This window comes from Globicephala melas, chromosome X, assembly GCF_963455315.2.
Source record: "Globicephala melas chromosome X, mGloMel1.2, whole genome shotgun sequence".
In the NCBI taxonomy this organism is placed as follows: domain Eukaryota; kingdom Metazoa; phylum Chordata; class Mammalia; order Artiodactyla; family Delphinidae; genus Globicephala; species Globicephala melas.
The window spans coordinates 101024409-101040741 of NC_083335.1; the positions used below are offsets into that span (position 1 = coordinate 101024409).

Below are 16333 nucleotides of genomic sequence, written 5' to 3' on the forward strand. Positions count from 1 at the left end.
CAGATAAGATTGTACGATGGCCTTCAAAATGTACCTCTTATGAAAATAAACTGTTTAGTCATAAATGAACATGAGATAGTCTGGTTACTCAAAGAATCTACCCTACCACATCAATTTTTGAGAATTAAATTAAAATGAATTTCTGTTGATCTGAGGCTGGTGAATTAAATTTAATATTTCCTCAGAGGAGGCAAAAAGTCACAATGGGGACACCAGTTTCCACTGATAAAGAGGAAGCCATATTGCAGTGATAGGTGGATGATCCTTTATCTGGGTTAGTTAGAAATACCACTTGCCAGTTTTATATCAATGAACCACATCTTATGAAAATGTAAAAATCTTCACTAACAGAAGAGTTATAGGGGTGATTATTCAATTACAAAAAAGATTCTTATATAAAATTACTCACCACAGAGTTTCTTTAAATAGAGTACTTCCCTTGTGCATATAAATCTTTCACTGATCATTAGCTGCTTAAAAGAACTGGGGGTCAGAGCCTCTTAAAACTGACATGTTAAGCCACTACCAATTAAAGATCAATCAAAAATGAAGGGAACACTTCTCTGAAATTATGATGATTCAATTTACCCACAAATCTGTAGGAACATACTAAGTTGGTAATGTATGACTGGAATGCTAAGTGTGTTAACGTTAGACCATAAAATGCTGGTATCCTATTTTTATAATCATATTCAAGCATGAGTTATTTTTCATGAAGAGTCTGAATATAATTTAGGAATGCTCAGTTATTTAGCCAAAATTCAAGAGGAAATTTATGGATGAACATCTCTCTTTATATTCAAATTTTAAATGATGTGTGTCTTTTTATAGTTTCTATTTTAATGAACATCAGTCATGTGGTACATATTCTTATTCTGAAACCTCTTTTAATATTCTACACCATTATGTCCTTTGATAGGTTTATTTCTGATAAATTGGCATTTACTTTGCAAATTCAGAAGTTCTTGTTAACATAGGATACTCACTGCATTTTTCTATGCAGTAAACTTCTATCATTAAGAACAGCTCAGAAAGCTTTGTATTTTCAAGCTCTGTACTTTCAAGATAATAGTACTTGTCAGAGGAAAAGCAGTATTTTTCTATAAAATGAATAAGGCTATTGCCAAAACCTTCTGGAGGAACTTGACAGGCATAATGGTTTGATGCTTTGCTTTGTAAAATTATTCTCATGTACCTTGTCTTAAGAAATACTATATCTGAAGTTCTTTAGTTGAAAAAGTAATTTTTTCAGTCTTTCTTCTTGATGGTTATTAACAAATTTGTGCGGCATAGTGTCCATTACATGGTCATTTTTTAAAGGATGGGTATCATTTTCTTCTGCTATGACTAAGTACTTACTGTATGCATTTGGATAGATTTGTTGAACAATTAAGTAATCTAAAATCAATAATTTCTTTAAGATAAAGTCTCATTTAAGTAGAAAAATTTAGTATTCATATTTTGTTCTTAGATGGAAGATGGAAATTGTCTAAAATATTATCCATCCTGTACAATAGCAGACTTACATTCTAATAAGAACATAAACATGATCAAACAATCATTGACATTCAAAATGTAGCTCAGAAATCTTGTATATACAGCATTATCTCTCTCCTCTTTCTCTCCCTCTCTATATATCTCTATATATTTATACCTACACCATATATACATATATGTGTAGCATTGAAATATCTCAACTAACAGCAGCAAGCACATATTGACTACCTAATATATACAGGCAATGTACTAATCTTTACATGCATTATCTCATTAAATACCCATACTAACTCTACAGAGCTACGTATTATCATGGTGTCTTTTTTATTGACTAGGAAAATGAGGGCTGTTACAGCAGAGCTAAGTGGTAGAGCTGGATTGTCACCTAGGTCTGTCTGACAGAATGACCTGAATTTGGAACCTCTGCTATATGCTGCCTCTTTATTGTAAGTAACCAAAATAGTAAAATAATAATAATCATAATAATAATGAAGAAGAAAAATGATGATGTTGATGATGTTTGTTTTTGAAAATTTTGTGATATAAAAACATGTAGCCATTTTTGATCTGTGTTTTCTCATCAGTTTAAAGAGAAGAATTTGACTTGATAACTATCAAAGTCCCTCCACTTCGTAAGGTTTCTAAATCTAGAATTGTGAAGAGTTACATATCTAGTTTCTTAGTTGGCCACAGACAAACAAAACTGTACTCTCAGTGCTGTAGCAAAAGAGCAATCTGCATGATTCATGTTAGTGTCCAACAAACTAGACCAGAACTACACCAGGAGTTGGGAATTTCAAAAGACTCTGGTTTTGTGACAACACTCTTTCTTGCACTTTTTCTTTCTTCCTTTCTTTTCTCTCTTTTGGCCCTTTTCCAAAGTAATAACCAGCAGACTCACATTTTCTCTATTCTAGTTTTTAAATACAAGTGCTTCAGCTGGCTTCCAAACGTTCAGAAATCAATGGCCCATAGGAGCCGCTGTAACCTTCATCTCCATCTTTCTTTGGGTTTCAAGCCTGTCCTAGCACTAGGCCTCGAGCATGTAACACTTAAAAAGGAAGTCTGACTTCTGCTTAGCTAGCAATTTTTTTAATATTTGTTTTGATTTTTTTTCTGGATTGAGGGGTAATTGCAATAAGCTACTTAACATTAAAAATAGTAAAAGTTATTTAAAAAAATAGTGTATGTTTGTTCTCATCATTGCTACTTAGCCATTCTTTACCTTTTTTAAGAAAATTTTTATACAATTTTTAAACGGTACTTTCCACTTACAGTTATTCCAAAACGTTGGCTATATAGTCCCCGTGTTGTACAATACACCCTTGAGCCTGTCTTACACCCAACAGTTTGCAGCACCTCCCACTCTCCCTTCCCTATATTGCCCCTCCTCCCACTCCCCACACTGGTAACCACTAGTTTGTTCTCTATATCTGTGAGTTTTTACCTAGTAATTTTTAAAGCAAACATGCAAAGCTGCATTTTCCCCCAACCTAATCTTCCTCTCTAGCATAAGGAAAGACTGATTTTGAGAATCTGTGAGATTCATATCATATAAGCTAGGCCATATAATGATCTAAGAATATGAATACTAGCTTTCATTACTTGATTCATCTTTTGTTTAAGGATATGAAATGTTAAATAAATACTAATATCAAAATATTCCTCTTCAGGTTAGAATCACAATTCTTAAGGTGTTTTTGGTTTCAAAAGTAAAATACAACAGCTGTCAAGAGTTATTACTTTCATTCATCCTGGCACAATAAATTTGGACTGAGTACACCTGAATGTCATCAGTTTAAATAATTATAACACCAGTCTGTATTTGCCTTTACATGCTTTAATTATGATGTCTATTTGCCCAGAAGCTCTAATTTATTTCTAGCAAGCTTTATTTTGGGCAGTAGAACTATGCTGATCTGCATGTCTTTCTTAAGTGGGCAACGAGTACATCATTTGTCATCTAAAATCAAGACTTGGATACAAATGTTTTTATCCAGAGTGAAAGAGAAGTTTTATGGTTTTTCATATGAGTTTGTCAGTGAAAATATGTTTTGTATCTTCCACATGGAGCAGTAAAACCAAAGTCAACAGCATTACATTTGCTGATGACAACCAGAAGAGCAATTGTGGCTGGAAAAACCCAAACAGTCAATCCTGACTTCCTTACCTCTGGGAAGGAAGGTCATATTTGCATCACTTGCATAACTCAGCAACAAAGTATTCTTTAGCATCATCAATATTGTATGTCATTTTCAGAATTAGGTATCAAATTCAACACCTGAATTGTTTTGTTTCTAGGATACTGACAGAAAGTACTTCCCTACTCCAGAAAGGAAACAAACAGGCCTCCTAATTAAGTAACTATTCAGAAAGGATGTGTTCTGTTTCAAGAAAATAACAGCTATGAAAATATAGAACTAGATAGTAAATGTTAGAGGGCTATTTTTCACTCCATAAAATAATTCCCTATATACTTTCCTTGGATTAAAAACTCAACTAGTATATTTGTAATACAACACATTCCATGCACTATATGTATATGTGTGTGCATATATACAGTTCCAGAACATATAAAGGATTGAAGTAGAATATATTTCCATAACTAATTACTTTAGCAACACAGTAAATTAAACATAAAATTTTCATGGCAAAAAGTTTTCCTATTAAATTATCAATCAGGATCTATTATATAGACATTTTTCCCTCAGTCTGCTTGAAACTTAAAATTCTGCAAACTACAATATGGTGTAACAGGGCAAGATGTGTTAGTTAAGTTCTAGTGTGACATTTTAATTAGCCTGTAATTAAGTTGGATAAAGTTACATGTGTAGTGTGTCCTTTAGGAGGACAGATGTTTAAAAATTTGAGGTTTCAATACTGTCATCAACCACTTTCCCTGAGATGTTAACATCTGGTGAATCCTTGTAACTCAGATACATGTGTTTTCTTTTTAACAAACTTAACAAAAGAAAGTGGATATTAAAGAAAAACAAAAGCACTGTTGAGCAGCTTATTCAGTTCAGTCTCATTACTTTTTTCTTACAGAAAATTTGGAGATGTGTGTCCTTTGTGGCATGTATACCTTATTGTCAATTAGTATTTATTGACATTCCCTATGCCCAGAGCACATCACAAAATTCCTGTGTACTTATATTAAGAAACGCAGGCTCTAGAGGAAGTTTTCAGTTGAGCATTAGGATAAGCAAGAGAAAAAAAATGGATAGAGACTGCAGACATTTGATTAGGTTTCTATATTTCTTCAACAATATGGATTAGATTTATTCGAAACCCTCCAAATGAGGATAATCCTGAAAAAGAGAGGCCACACTCATATTCAGTGAATGAAGAGAAGGAGCTAAGGGGGGAAGGAAGAAGTGATTCTGATACCCGAGGAAAGTGAGTTTTCCTTCAAGAGCTCTATGTTACAAAGATGTATCATTTTATGCATTGTATCAAAAAAATTAAAAGTTATTAAACTCACTACATACTTCTAGTGAGAGTCTGTATTACTCTGATAAGAATTCTGAAACTATGTAGCAAGAAACTTTGATGAAATTATTTCCTTTTACCCATTTCCTTTTAGCAATCTGTCCTGTTGAAATAGGTCAAGAGAAAATGTATGATTAAAGACAACTGCATCATTATTTATGATAATGAAATTTGGAAAAATCCAAATTTCCAGCAATATACGTGAAATTATAGGACATTCACATGGATGTCATGCAGCCATTAAAGGAGTATTTTCTCAGAATATTTAATAGGAGCAGAATGTTTCTACAACATAAAGTATAAGAAACAAGATTCTTTTCTGTATTTCCCCCAAAGGTCTACCTGTAATTAACCTGTAAAACTAACCTATAAAATTATTTTTAAAGCAAAAAGCAAAATTTAAATAAAGAAATACCCATATCTAAATGAGTAATTAATGATAATTTTCAGTAAATTCTACGTTGTAAAGTATAATGTGTCTTACTAGGACAAGGGTGGAATGAATTTCTACTCTTTGAAAGTCTGGTAATGATGAATATAACATCCTCTGTACTAGAAGTTTCTGAAAATGGGCTCCTAGCCATAAGAAGGCCATATATCTGATTGACATCCTCAGGGCTCAAGTTCAGCAAGACACTGGTGTCTGTCTTTTGATTCCCTTGACTACAACCACCTGAAAAGAGTAAGTCAGGCTCACCCCCTGGATTGACCTTCAGAATTGCACAGTGTGATTTCTGGGCCTTTTGCCCAAGAAAGTTCTGTCCACATATTCGCTGATGCCTGAAAGTTATTTAAAAGGGACAGAGTTGTTTTTGGTTTTTTTTCACATTTAGAAATAACATATAGATGCCACTTAAAATGAAAATACTAGGCTATAACCCCATATTGACTGAAATTCAAAACCACCAATTTACATGGTTAATATGAATTTAGTTACTATTATACTATTTTTTTCCTAAGTACTTTGATTTTTGGTGCCTTTTGCTTTCTATACTGAAACAGTTTAAATTATCACTATCAGAATCTTTCCAGTTTTGAGAAGATGAAAGAATTGTAAGAAAAGGAAGACACAAAGGGATGTGGAAGGGGAAAGGTAGGCATGGCTAGCAAATGGCAGAGAAAGGAGAATTTGGAGATGAAAACAAATCTATGCATTTCATGATTTTATCTAATTCATTATTAATATGTTTTATATATTCATACACAAACTGGAGATTTGATGGATTTAGTTACCAAGGACAGGTGAATGGATATGTGTTTAACTTAGCCAAGATGTTCATGTTAGGTCACCAGCCATGTATTAACTCAGCTTTGTGTAATTTCTAATGATTGTTCTTATAATTAACTCACATAGTAGTTTTATTAACCTCTGAGGTTAACCCTCAATTTAGGCCAAGGTTGAGTCAGACCCCCAAGCTCTTGATCAATGAAACTCTGTTGGAGATTTTCACCATCTCATGAGAGTAGGCACCACTTACAGGTTCCCTATCACTGGTCCTGGCCACCCTCCTTACTCCCCCGCCCATGACTCTTCACTCAGTTCCCTTCCTTAGGATTTGACAACACATTTTGAGCCTGTTGAAATTAATAGCTTTTTCAAATCTGGAAAGGGCAAAAATTAAATCCCAAAGGAGGTGAAAAATCAAAGTACATATTGTAGAAAACAAACATATTTTAGGCATCTCGAGTCTTTCCTTTTTTTTGGTCCTTAACATTATTTCCTATTTTCACTTATCCTTTGTGATCAGCTGTTCACCTACCCCAATACTATTAAAGTAGCAACACTAAAAGGTAGTTATTTCAAATCAACTGTTGCTCAAAAATTCATGGATTAAGGTTAAATTTCTCAAACTAGTAAATGATGTATCACACTGAGAAGTGGAGTTAGAAAATAAAACGAAAGTTGTTTAAAACAATACAAGTCCCAGGTTGATGTCTATGGTTTACTTGGTGTTTAAAAGGTGTTCCTTTCGGCAGTGACAATAAAGGAGTTAATTAGAGTATTTTCTGGAGCATTTTGATTGTTATCAAGACATGCCCATCTTTCTTCAAACAAATATACAGCCAAACCTTCCAATTTGCATAAGAAATGTTCATATTTTCAATTTGATTTGTTTTTATAATTTTTGTTCAAGAAAAAGTAATTTTTGAAAAAAGGAAAGCTTTACAAATTATTTATTCCATTTCGTAAAACATTTTAGAAGACAGAACAATTTGATTTATTCCAAATTCAGGGACAATATAAGGAAACCCAATGGGCAACCATCTATTGTAAAATTCTTTGAATCATTTTTTCAAGTAAAGAGATACAATTAATATCATTTTGGCTATGCTCATTACAGATAACTGGGACAATAAACCAGTCCCTCTTGGTCCAAGATATTTATAGTTTTGCATAACTTCTTAGAAATATATCTTCCTAGGAGTTATTGAAAGGTCTGTATGAGAATGGCCGCTTAGGAAAATTTATATTTCAAAATTTCTTTTCAAAGTAGCAATAACATCTAATATATCTCAATATACCACAGCATGAGTAAAGAGCGCGATACAATTTTAATACGTTTGTTTCATATACAGCATGGCTTTAGTGCTGCTTCTGGTCTCCCATCTCAAAATAATGACAATTATAAAACTACTTGCATGTATATGGAATTAATCCAAAGCCTTAGGTTTATCATCAAAGAAACATTAAAACCCTGACTTGTATAAAAATTACATATGTTCATGCCTCAAAGTGAGTGAATATTTCCAATGCTGGAAATCTGTTGACTACAATAATTTTATAGTCTCTAAAACCATCATCTTATCTTTTTGCACTATAACTGTGGATGTGCTATTAGTAAAGATTATCAGATCTGTAATCTTCATTTTGAAGACAGATTTACAATTTTGATTTAAACTCTCCCCAGTGACAATAACATTGATAACATAAGGGATGGACTATGAATTTTTTTTAGTTGTATTCATTAAATGCATTTCTACTTTCAAATGGTTAATGTAAGAAAAAATTCCTTAACAAACATGAATATATGGTTTAAATTATACTTTTGATAACCTTTTATATCAAACCACTGAAAACAACTAATTTTCTGCTAAAGTTTATGATATATACATACATGCATATCATATTTCAAATAAAAAATATAATTGAATGTGCTGTATATATTTATAAAACAAGAGGGGAAATTTCCCATAATTTGGTATAACTAAATATAGATAGATAAATCAGACTAAGAAATTCTAGACTTAACTCTAAGATAAATATGTTAAAATTCTTATTTGTGGACTAGATATTTTTACCAAGGCAGAATATTCTGTACATATTCTTACGTTTCAGTTCTTTAACCAAAAGCCACTCACTCACATTTTATGAATATATTATCCATAACTTAACTATCACAGGGTCCATTATATTTGGCTGGATAAAAATGATTTTTAACTGTAACAGTGTCATTTACTTTAATGAATCTCTACCCTTTCCCCCAATTTTAAAAAATTGTATTTTAACATATTATTGGGTATTATAATAAGTACTATAAGTCAAACAGTTCCACACTGCCTGTTTTAAAACCAATTCAAGTGCTTCCCCGGTGGCACAGTGGTTAAGAATCCACCTGCCAATGCAGGGGACATGGGTTCGAGCCCCGGTTGGGGAAGATCTCACATGCCACGGAGCAACTAAGCCCGTGCGCCACAACTACTGAGTCTGCGCTCTACAGCCCGCGAGCCACAACTACTGAGCCCACATGCCACAACTACTGAAGCCCACGCACCTAGAGCCCGTGCTCTGCAACAACAGAAGCCACCGCAATGAGAGGCCTGCACACTGCAACGAAGAGTAGCCCCCGCTAGCCGCAATGAGAGATAGTGCGCGCACAGCAATGAAGATCCAACACAGCCAAAAATAAATAAATAAGTAAAATAAATTTAAATAACCCAACAATTCAAGCCTTATAAAATGACAAAATAATACCATCAGCAAACCCTTCAGTCCATCTAATTTTTCAACAACCATCTAACTAACACATAAGTTTTTACATCCATATGTCCAGCTTGGTCCTAATGCACGCACCAGGGGGATGGAATACACCATATTTGCTGGTATTTTCTAATTTTGCTCCCTTTAAATAAACATGGGCTTAGCTCAGAGTATTACACCAGGTTACAATCTAGGCTTATTAATAGTCAGAATGTAACGAGAAAAGTGTATTAACTAGAATTAAGGAATTACTCACCCAGCTGGGTCTCCTGAATTGTCAGTTTACTTTCCATAGGATACAGAAGCTTGGGTGGTTTATCAGTCAGAGGGGCTGAAAAACAATAATAATACAGACTTATAGTTATGCTGAATAAACTGAAGGATGAACACAGTTTATTTTCCCAAGTAGTTTTCATTCTCTGAGTAGTGTGTCAAAGCATTCTACCAAGTAATGACTTACATATTGCAGGTAGTACCTTCAGGCGAGTTGAAAAAGCTATTAGATTATACATGAGTGAAATATAACACTACCAAATTGGCAGTCACATGAGACTGTTGCAGTACAGAATCAGGATTGGTCAGTCCTTAAAAACGTATGATTGTACTTCACCAAATATTTTCAATTTTCACCTTGCTTTCCTTTTTAAAGGGTACCCTACCTTTTCTCTGTGTTAATTAAAGATACACATGATATCTGTATCGTGCATTTCAATGATTTTTTGGGGGGGCATAATATTGCCTCTTTCTTCTTAATCCCATTCCTAGTTTCCCTACCCTGGATCACATTGCCTCAAAACCCATAATTTAGTAATTAGATTAAGTATTTCTCACATACGTCTCCTATAAATGAGGCAGCAATGTGGCATTACATTACTACAAATACAAGCAGCATATTCAAACATGCATAAAAGTAGTCACCAAGTTATATTTTAAGTAATACTTTTCATTTAGTCAGAACCCCTTATTACTATTATCCATGACATTTTATAGTACTTATTGCTAATTTGCATGATATACTGTCTTTGATTTTTAGCTTCTACACATTACTGCTCTGTGCACTTATCAATTTATCAATGATCAGTGTACAGATCTAAGAGTTGGCTATTAAGCATCTTGAAGATAGGTTTCCCATTGCATACTTCATTCCTAGCTAACTAGACTATCTGGACTTTAGACAAATAGTCAGTGATCCTTCATTAAAGACTCCCTCCTCACCCTCTCTGACTGAAATGCCCAGGTCCCTGTGAAATCTGTCACTGCAACTTCCACTCTGTGAGAAGTACAGAAATGATCAATTAAGGGTTGCTGAAATTGATTGAAAAATTAAATGATTTTGCTTTGCGGGCTTCCTTCCTTGCCAGGAGGACACGCCAGTTTGGTTGACAACCAGAAGGCTGATCTAGACAGCTATGCCCGGAGTTGTGGCCACAAATCCTCATCACCAGAGGATTCAAGAATGCAATCTGCTTCGGAAGCTCACCTCTATCTCTCCTTAACAGAAAACACAGTCAGTGCAAACGGATGATGCATCCCAGCTCCGAAAAACAGGAATGAGTTTTAAGAGTCCTTGTTTGGAAGACCAACCTCACATAGGATCAGTAGGTTTTGTTCATAACTAATTGAATGCATTATTCATTCATCTTCATTAATATTTAACACAGGGATGGGAAGGAAGGGGAAAGGAAAGTTGGGGTAATAAGATGAGATAAATCACTTTGAAATTCTTCTCAAAGATTTGACATCACTCTGATTAACCTCAAATACTTGTATGTCTTGCCTAAAATGATCGTAACAGATTTTTATTCTCCTAATAGCTAAATAAGTAGGTTAGTCACTAAATGTTGGCAAAGCAGTTCACCATTAATAGGTCAAAGAGCCACATTTCCTAGGCTCTGGTTATCAAATGATTTCAGGTAACTTCAAAAGCAATATGGCATCAAAATAACCTGTTTCTTCAGTAAATTAACTCCATTTATAAAAGCTTGTGATTATAGAGTCACAAGCAGACAATTCAACAGCTATAGAAAGCAGCTGAGAAAAATGTTCCCTGTTCAAACACATCTCACACTAATTTATAATAAAAGAAAATATCTGTAGAGAAAGATAATAAAATCCATAGATAGGACATTTGTTCAGAAATATAAAATGGTTGTGTGGTTCTCCACCCCAACACACCACCCACCCCATGGCATAATGTTACATCCTTAAGATCTTTCTGTATTATCCTCATGGGACAAGTCCAAGTTAACAGAGGAATCAGAGTGTTCAAGCCAGAAAAAAATTATAAGCTTATTAAATTCTTTGATTTTTAAATTGTGTTCCCTAAAGCCCTATGGTTTCTACAGCGCCCCTCTGGGCAGGTGACATGCAGATACAGATAAGGGGTGGACTGAGGGCCTTGACTCCATACCTTGTTGTACTGCCTACCCCTCTCTTGATATAAGTAGCTCTGCTTTTACTTATACATCAGTATTCCGTCCAAGATTTTAACCCCCCAAATCCAATTCAACTCAACTGATGTATACTGGACACTATAATGTGCTAGGTATCGTGATAGTGGCTTTGGAATATCTTTGGTTTCTGCCTTTACATCTTACAGTAATCAGAAGTTAAAAAATAATGGCAATAGTGAACAATTCTGGGCTGATTCAACTCTCTTGTTTTATTTACTTAATTTTTTACTTTTTTTTTACATTTTTTTCTTTTTTTAATTGAAGTATAGTTGATTTACAATGTTGTGCCAGTCTCTGATGTACAAAGTGACTCAGTTATAAACATATATACACTCTTTTTTTATATTCTATTCCATTATGGTTTATTATAGGATATTGAGCATAGTTCCTGTGCTTTACAGTAGGACCTTGTTGTTTACCCATTCTAAATGTAATAGTTTGCATCTACCAACCCCAAACTCCCAGTCCACCCCTCTCCCTCCCCACTCCCCCTTGGCAACCACAGGTCTGTTCTCTGTCTATGAGTCTGTTTCTGTTTTGTACATGTAAGTTGGTATAGCCACTGTGGAACACAGTATGGAGGTTCCTAAGAAAACTAAAAATAGAGTTACCATATGACCCAGCAACCCCACTCCTGGGAATATACCCAGACAAATCTATAATTCAACTCCCTTGTGTTAGAGGTCAAAGATCCGAGGTGTAAAAAGCACAACTGGTTTGCCAAAGGTAAAAGAGCAAATTCAAGCTAGAGTCCTTGCTAGATCTTTGCCTCCCAGTTCTGTCAAGCAACTACTAGTCCTGTGCAATGATTCCCCTCAAGGTGTGAGCAATCTGTTAGGAGAGCAAAAACATACAAATAAGTGACTATAACCTACAGCAGAGCGCCTGTACTGTGCAATCTGTCATCTCTAAGTTCTGATATTATGCTCTAGAGGGATATTGTTGAGTCATGTTTCTTGTCTTTGATAAAAGTGAACTGAAACTGTCAGAGAACACAAGAGCTGACTACAGATTTGACACATGACTGTGAAATGGGGTGACCATTAAAGCTAAGACATAGGTCCAGTCATTTGAGGGCAAACAATTGTGCTGCCACAAAGAAAAGACATTTGCTGAATTATCCATTATTTGAATGTTTCTGACACTTTACGGTGTTTAACAAATATCAGTTGAATCGAATTGACAGAAGACAGAACTGGCAAACAAATGCAGAAATGGTAATGACCAAACAAAATGAACACACAAACACAAAGCTCTCTTCATTTTCTGCATGGGCAAAAGTACGACTGGAAAGAACTCAAACAAATTAGTTACAATAAAAAGCAAAGTAATAAGCATTAGACCATGACTAGACCAACTAACATTTTATTGTCAAGAAAACATCTTTCCTTTTGGGACCCTTTCTTTCCTTCTCTCTCTCTCTCTCATTCACACACACACACACACACACACACACACACACACACTCACTCACTAAGCTGAAATCGTTGAAAAAATAAAGCAAGTCTGACAGTAGTGACATGAAGCACAGGCTGATTTTAAATCCTAATCACATTTTGTCTACAAAAAAAAATACACAATTATAGTAGAGCTGTTTCTCTGGCTACCTATGCATTGAAATATTTCTATGAATCCACCAACAAAAATATTTTCAAGCTCTCATTTTATTCTTCAGAATATCCCATTGACAACATTAAAGATAACATAGTTATTTTAAAAGTGTTTTTATTTTGAAATTAAAAATCTTTATTTCTATTTTAAAATAAAAATCTTTTACAGAGTTATTAATATGTCCCGATCGACAAAACCGTTCTTCAGAGTAGAAGGAACAATTTAAAGGACGTTTGTTTTGCTTACCAGCTGCTAGTTAGAGAAACATCTGGAAGGCGGTATACACAAAGTTGTGTATAGGAATAATTCCTATGTTAACGTTCCCTAAATAATTATGAAGAGATGAAGTCTCTCTCTTTTTTCCCCATGCCATGTACACTTGGGTTATGGAATAGTGAAAAAGAGGATCCAATTTTCCAAAGCAAAAGTGACAAGAGACCAGGGCAATGAGGCCAGTATTCTCGAATTTTTCTAATGTTCTTAAAGAGAAGAGAAATATGAGATATTTAGGATGAGTGTATCTTTGTTTTGACATCCCTCTAAAATTTAAGTTTAGTCCCTCAAATGCTCTTGAGAATAATTAATATTTCTTGGATACTTAAAGTTGTCCTACCACAAAATCTGTTCTTTCAAAATCATAGATACTTTTCAAAATGTATTTTAAGTAGTGCCTTCTCTGCTTTGTTTCTTAGAAGCATTATGGTAAGGTAAGAAAGATAATACACATATTTTTCAGGGAGACATGGGTCTAATAAATTCTGACAGAAGTTAGACCTGGTTGGTTTGGCAAGTTGGAGAAGTTATTTAAACTCTATGAGTCTCAGTCTCCTTATATAAAAAATGTGACATTTTCCCCTATGGCTTGGTGTGAGGATTAAATAGGATAACAGATTAAATGCCTGGATATATTAGATGGAAAATACATCTGTACTAATGATATCCATCGAAGTTTGGGACAATAGCATTTAGCATTCTTTGTAGCCTGAGAAGAAAAAAAAATATTGTTTGTAAAATAATGAACTGGATATTTAGATAAGGGTTCAAAAGGCATTTAAGTTCCGAATTTAAGAATCATTAATGTTTCCTACATTAGTTTCCATAGCAGGAGAACTGGTCCATCCTTCAAAAACACAATTCAACAAAAGCATTTTGAAGATTTTTAGATATGCAAGCAAGGTACTGGGATTGTAAAGGACTCAAAGAAAGGTAAACAAAACACAGCTTTTAACCCTCACAGAGCTTACAACCTAGATACATAATTAAAATATAACTCCACGAGTCAGTTTCAAGAGCCTTTATGAAGTACCTGCAAATAATAAGTACTATATTACAAATAAAATGACCAATAAGGCATGGAGTTATACATAAGAATGTATGAGATGAGAACGCATATATGATGCATTGTAATGAGTGCTATACTCAGAGGTAATTTCTTTATGACCCTATTTAAATCTACCAGCTAAATCTGGTCACAAAACAATACTCACAGATTTATTCAGCTGACAATAAAACACGCTCTGTGGCAATCCCACCAACACGCGCCATTTTACAATGGAGATTTTTGGTTTGTTTTGCTGTCTGCATGTACTTTTTTTTAACTTATAAGACTTGACAACCAACTGCCTATTGTCCTAGCAAGTCAACGGAATGTGAATTACTCATAGAGCTTCAATGATTCAAAATGGGATTTCAGTTCTGCTTTCTTTGGTCTGGAATGTTTTTTTTGTTCTGTTTTGCGGTATGCGGGCCTCTCACTGTTGTGGCCTCTCCCATTGCGGAGCACAGGCTCCGGACGCGCAGGCTCAGGGCCATGGCTCACAGGCCCAGCCACTCCGTGGCATGTGGGATCCTCCCGGACCGGTGCATGAACCCGCGTCCCCTGCATCGGCAGGCGGACTCTCAACCACTGTGCCACCAGGGAAGCCCCGGTCTGGAGTGTTTTAACATTAGTTCTTAATAGTGGAGCATAGCACTCATGAGATATATAGCAAGTAGACAAAACCTCATGTTCCTTGGGAGAAAAAAAATGAACGGATGGGAGAAAATATGAGTGTATACTAGGTGGAGCCATTTGGGGGAAGAAAGGTGCTTAACTTTTCACTTATCTCTAATGCACTGGGATTGGCAAAATTTCTCCTTTCTGTTGCAAACAATTATGGTAACTCCCAATGGAGCCATGGAGCCTCAGAAGCCTCAAAGAGGAAGGAGTGGCAAATAACTGAGCAGAGAGCGCAGGGAAAGCGGTTTATGAACAAACTAACACCATATAAATGATAACCTTGATCTAGAAGTCATGTCAAAGTGATAAAGCAAATACTCCCAGGGATGTAACTCTTAATATAATCTATCAAAATGTATGTAAAAAATTAATTTGACTAGCTTTGATACTTAATATTTTATTCATATAGTTTGATAAGTGTAGCTTACAATGCAAATTTAAAAATATGTTCATTCATTCAACAAATATTTTTAAAACATCTTCTCTTTGCCAGGAATTTTTCTAGCTACTAGAGGGTATAACAGTGAACCAGACAGACACAACTCCTGCTCTCATGGAGCTTGCGTTCCAGAGAGGGAGATGGAAACTATACATGTAAATGAATATATGCATAACATAATATCAGGTAGTTCTAAGTACTGTAGAACATATAGCAGCCGGGACTTCCCTGGTGGCGCAATGGTTAAGAATCCGCCTGCCAATGCAGGGGACATGGGTTCGAGCCCTGGTCCGGGAAGATCCCACATGCCGCGGAGCAACTAAGCTTGTGCGCTACAATTACTGAGCCTGCGCTCTAGAGCCCGCGAGCTGCAACTACTGAGCCCATGTGCCACAACTACTGAAGCCCATGCCCCCAAATCCCGTGCTCCGCAACAAGAGAAGCCACTGCAGCGAGAAGCCCACGCACCGCAACGAAGAGTAGCCCCTGCAGCACTAGAGAAAGCCCGCGTGCAGCAACGAAGACCCAATGCAGCCAAAAGTAAATAAATAAATAAATTTATAAAAAAAGAAAAAACAAAGCAGCTAGCGCAGGTGCTATTTTAGAGGAATGCCAGGAAAGTTTGCTTTAAAGATCTTTGAAACAGATCTCTGTGAAAGGAGGGAACCAGCCATGGAAATACCTAGAGGAAGATGATGGCAGGCAGAGGAAGGTGCAAAGGCCATGAAATGGGAGTGCACTTGGCATGTTTGAGGGAAGGCACAGATCATTATAGCTATCTTGACAAAAGGAAAGAGCGGCAATGAGTTCAGAGATAGTCATGGGCCAATTCAGGCACGGCCTTGTAGAACATGGAAAAGACT

General features: G+C 35.4%; 1 protein-coding gene across 1 annotated transcript in view; it reads right to left on the bottom strand.

Annotated features, from left to right (window-relative positions):
* IL1RAPL1 (interleukin 1 receptor accessory protein like 1) overlaps positions 1–16333 on the bottom strand; it is a 1328695-nt gene that overhangs the window by 288391 nt on the left and 1023971 nt on the right. The window contains exon 6 of the mRNA XM_030845253.2: positions 9225–9299. Coding sequence (XP_030701113.1) covers positions 9225–9299 — 75 coding nt within the window. The remainder of the gene's footprint in view (positions 1–9224; positions 9300–16333) is intronic.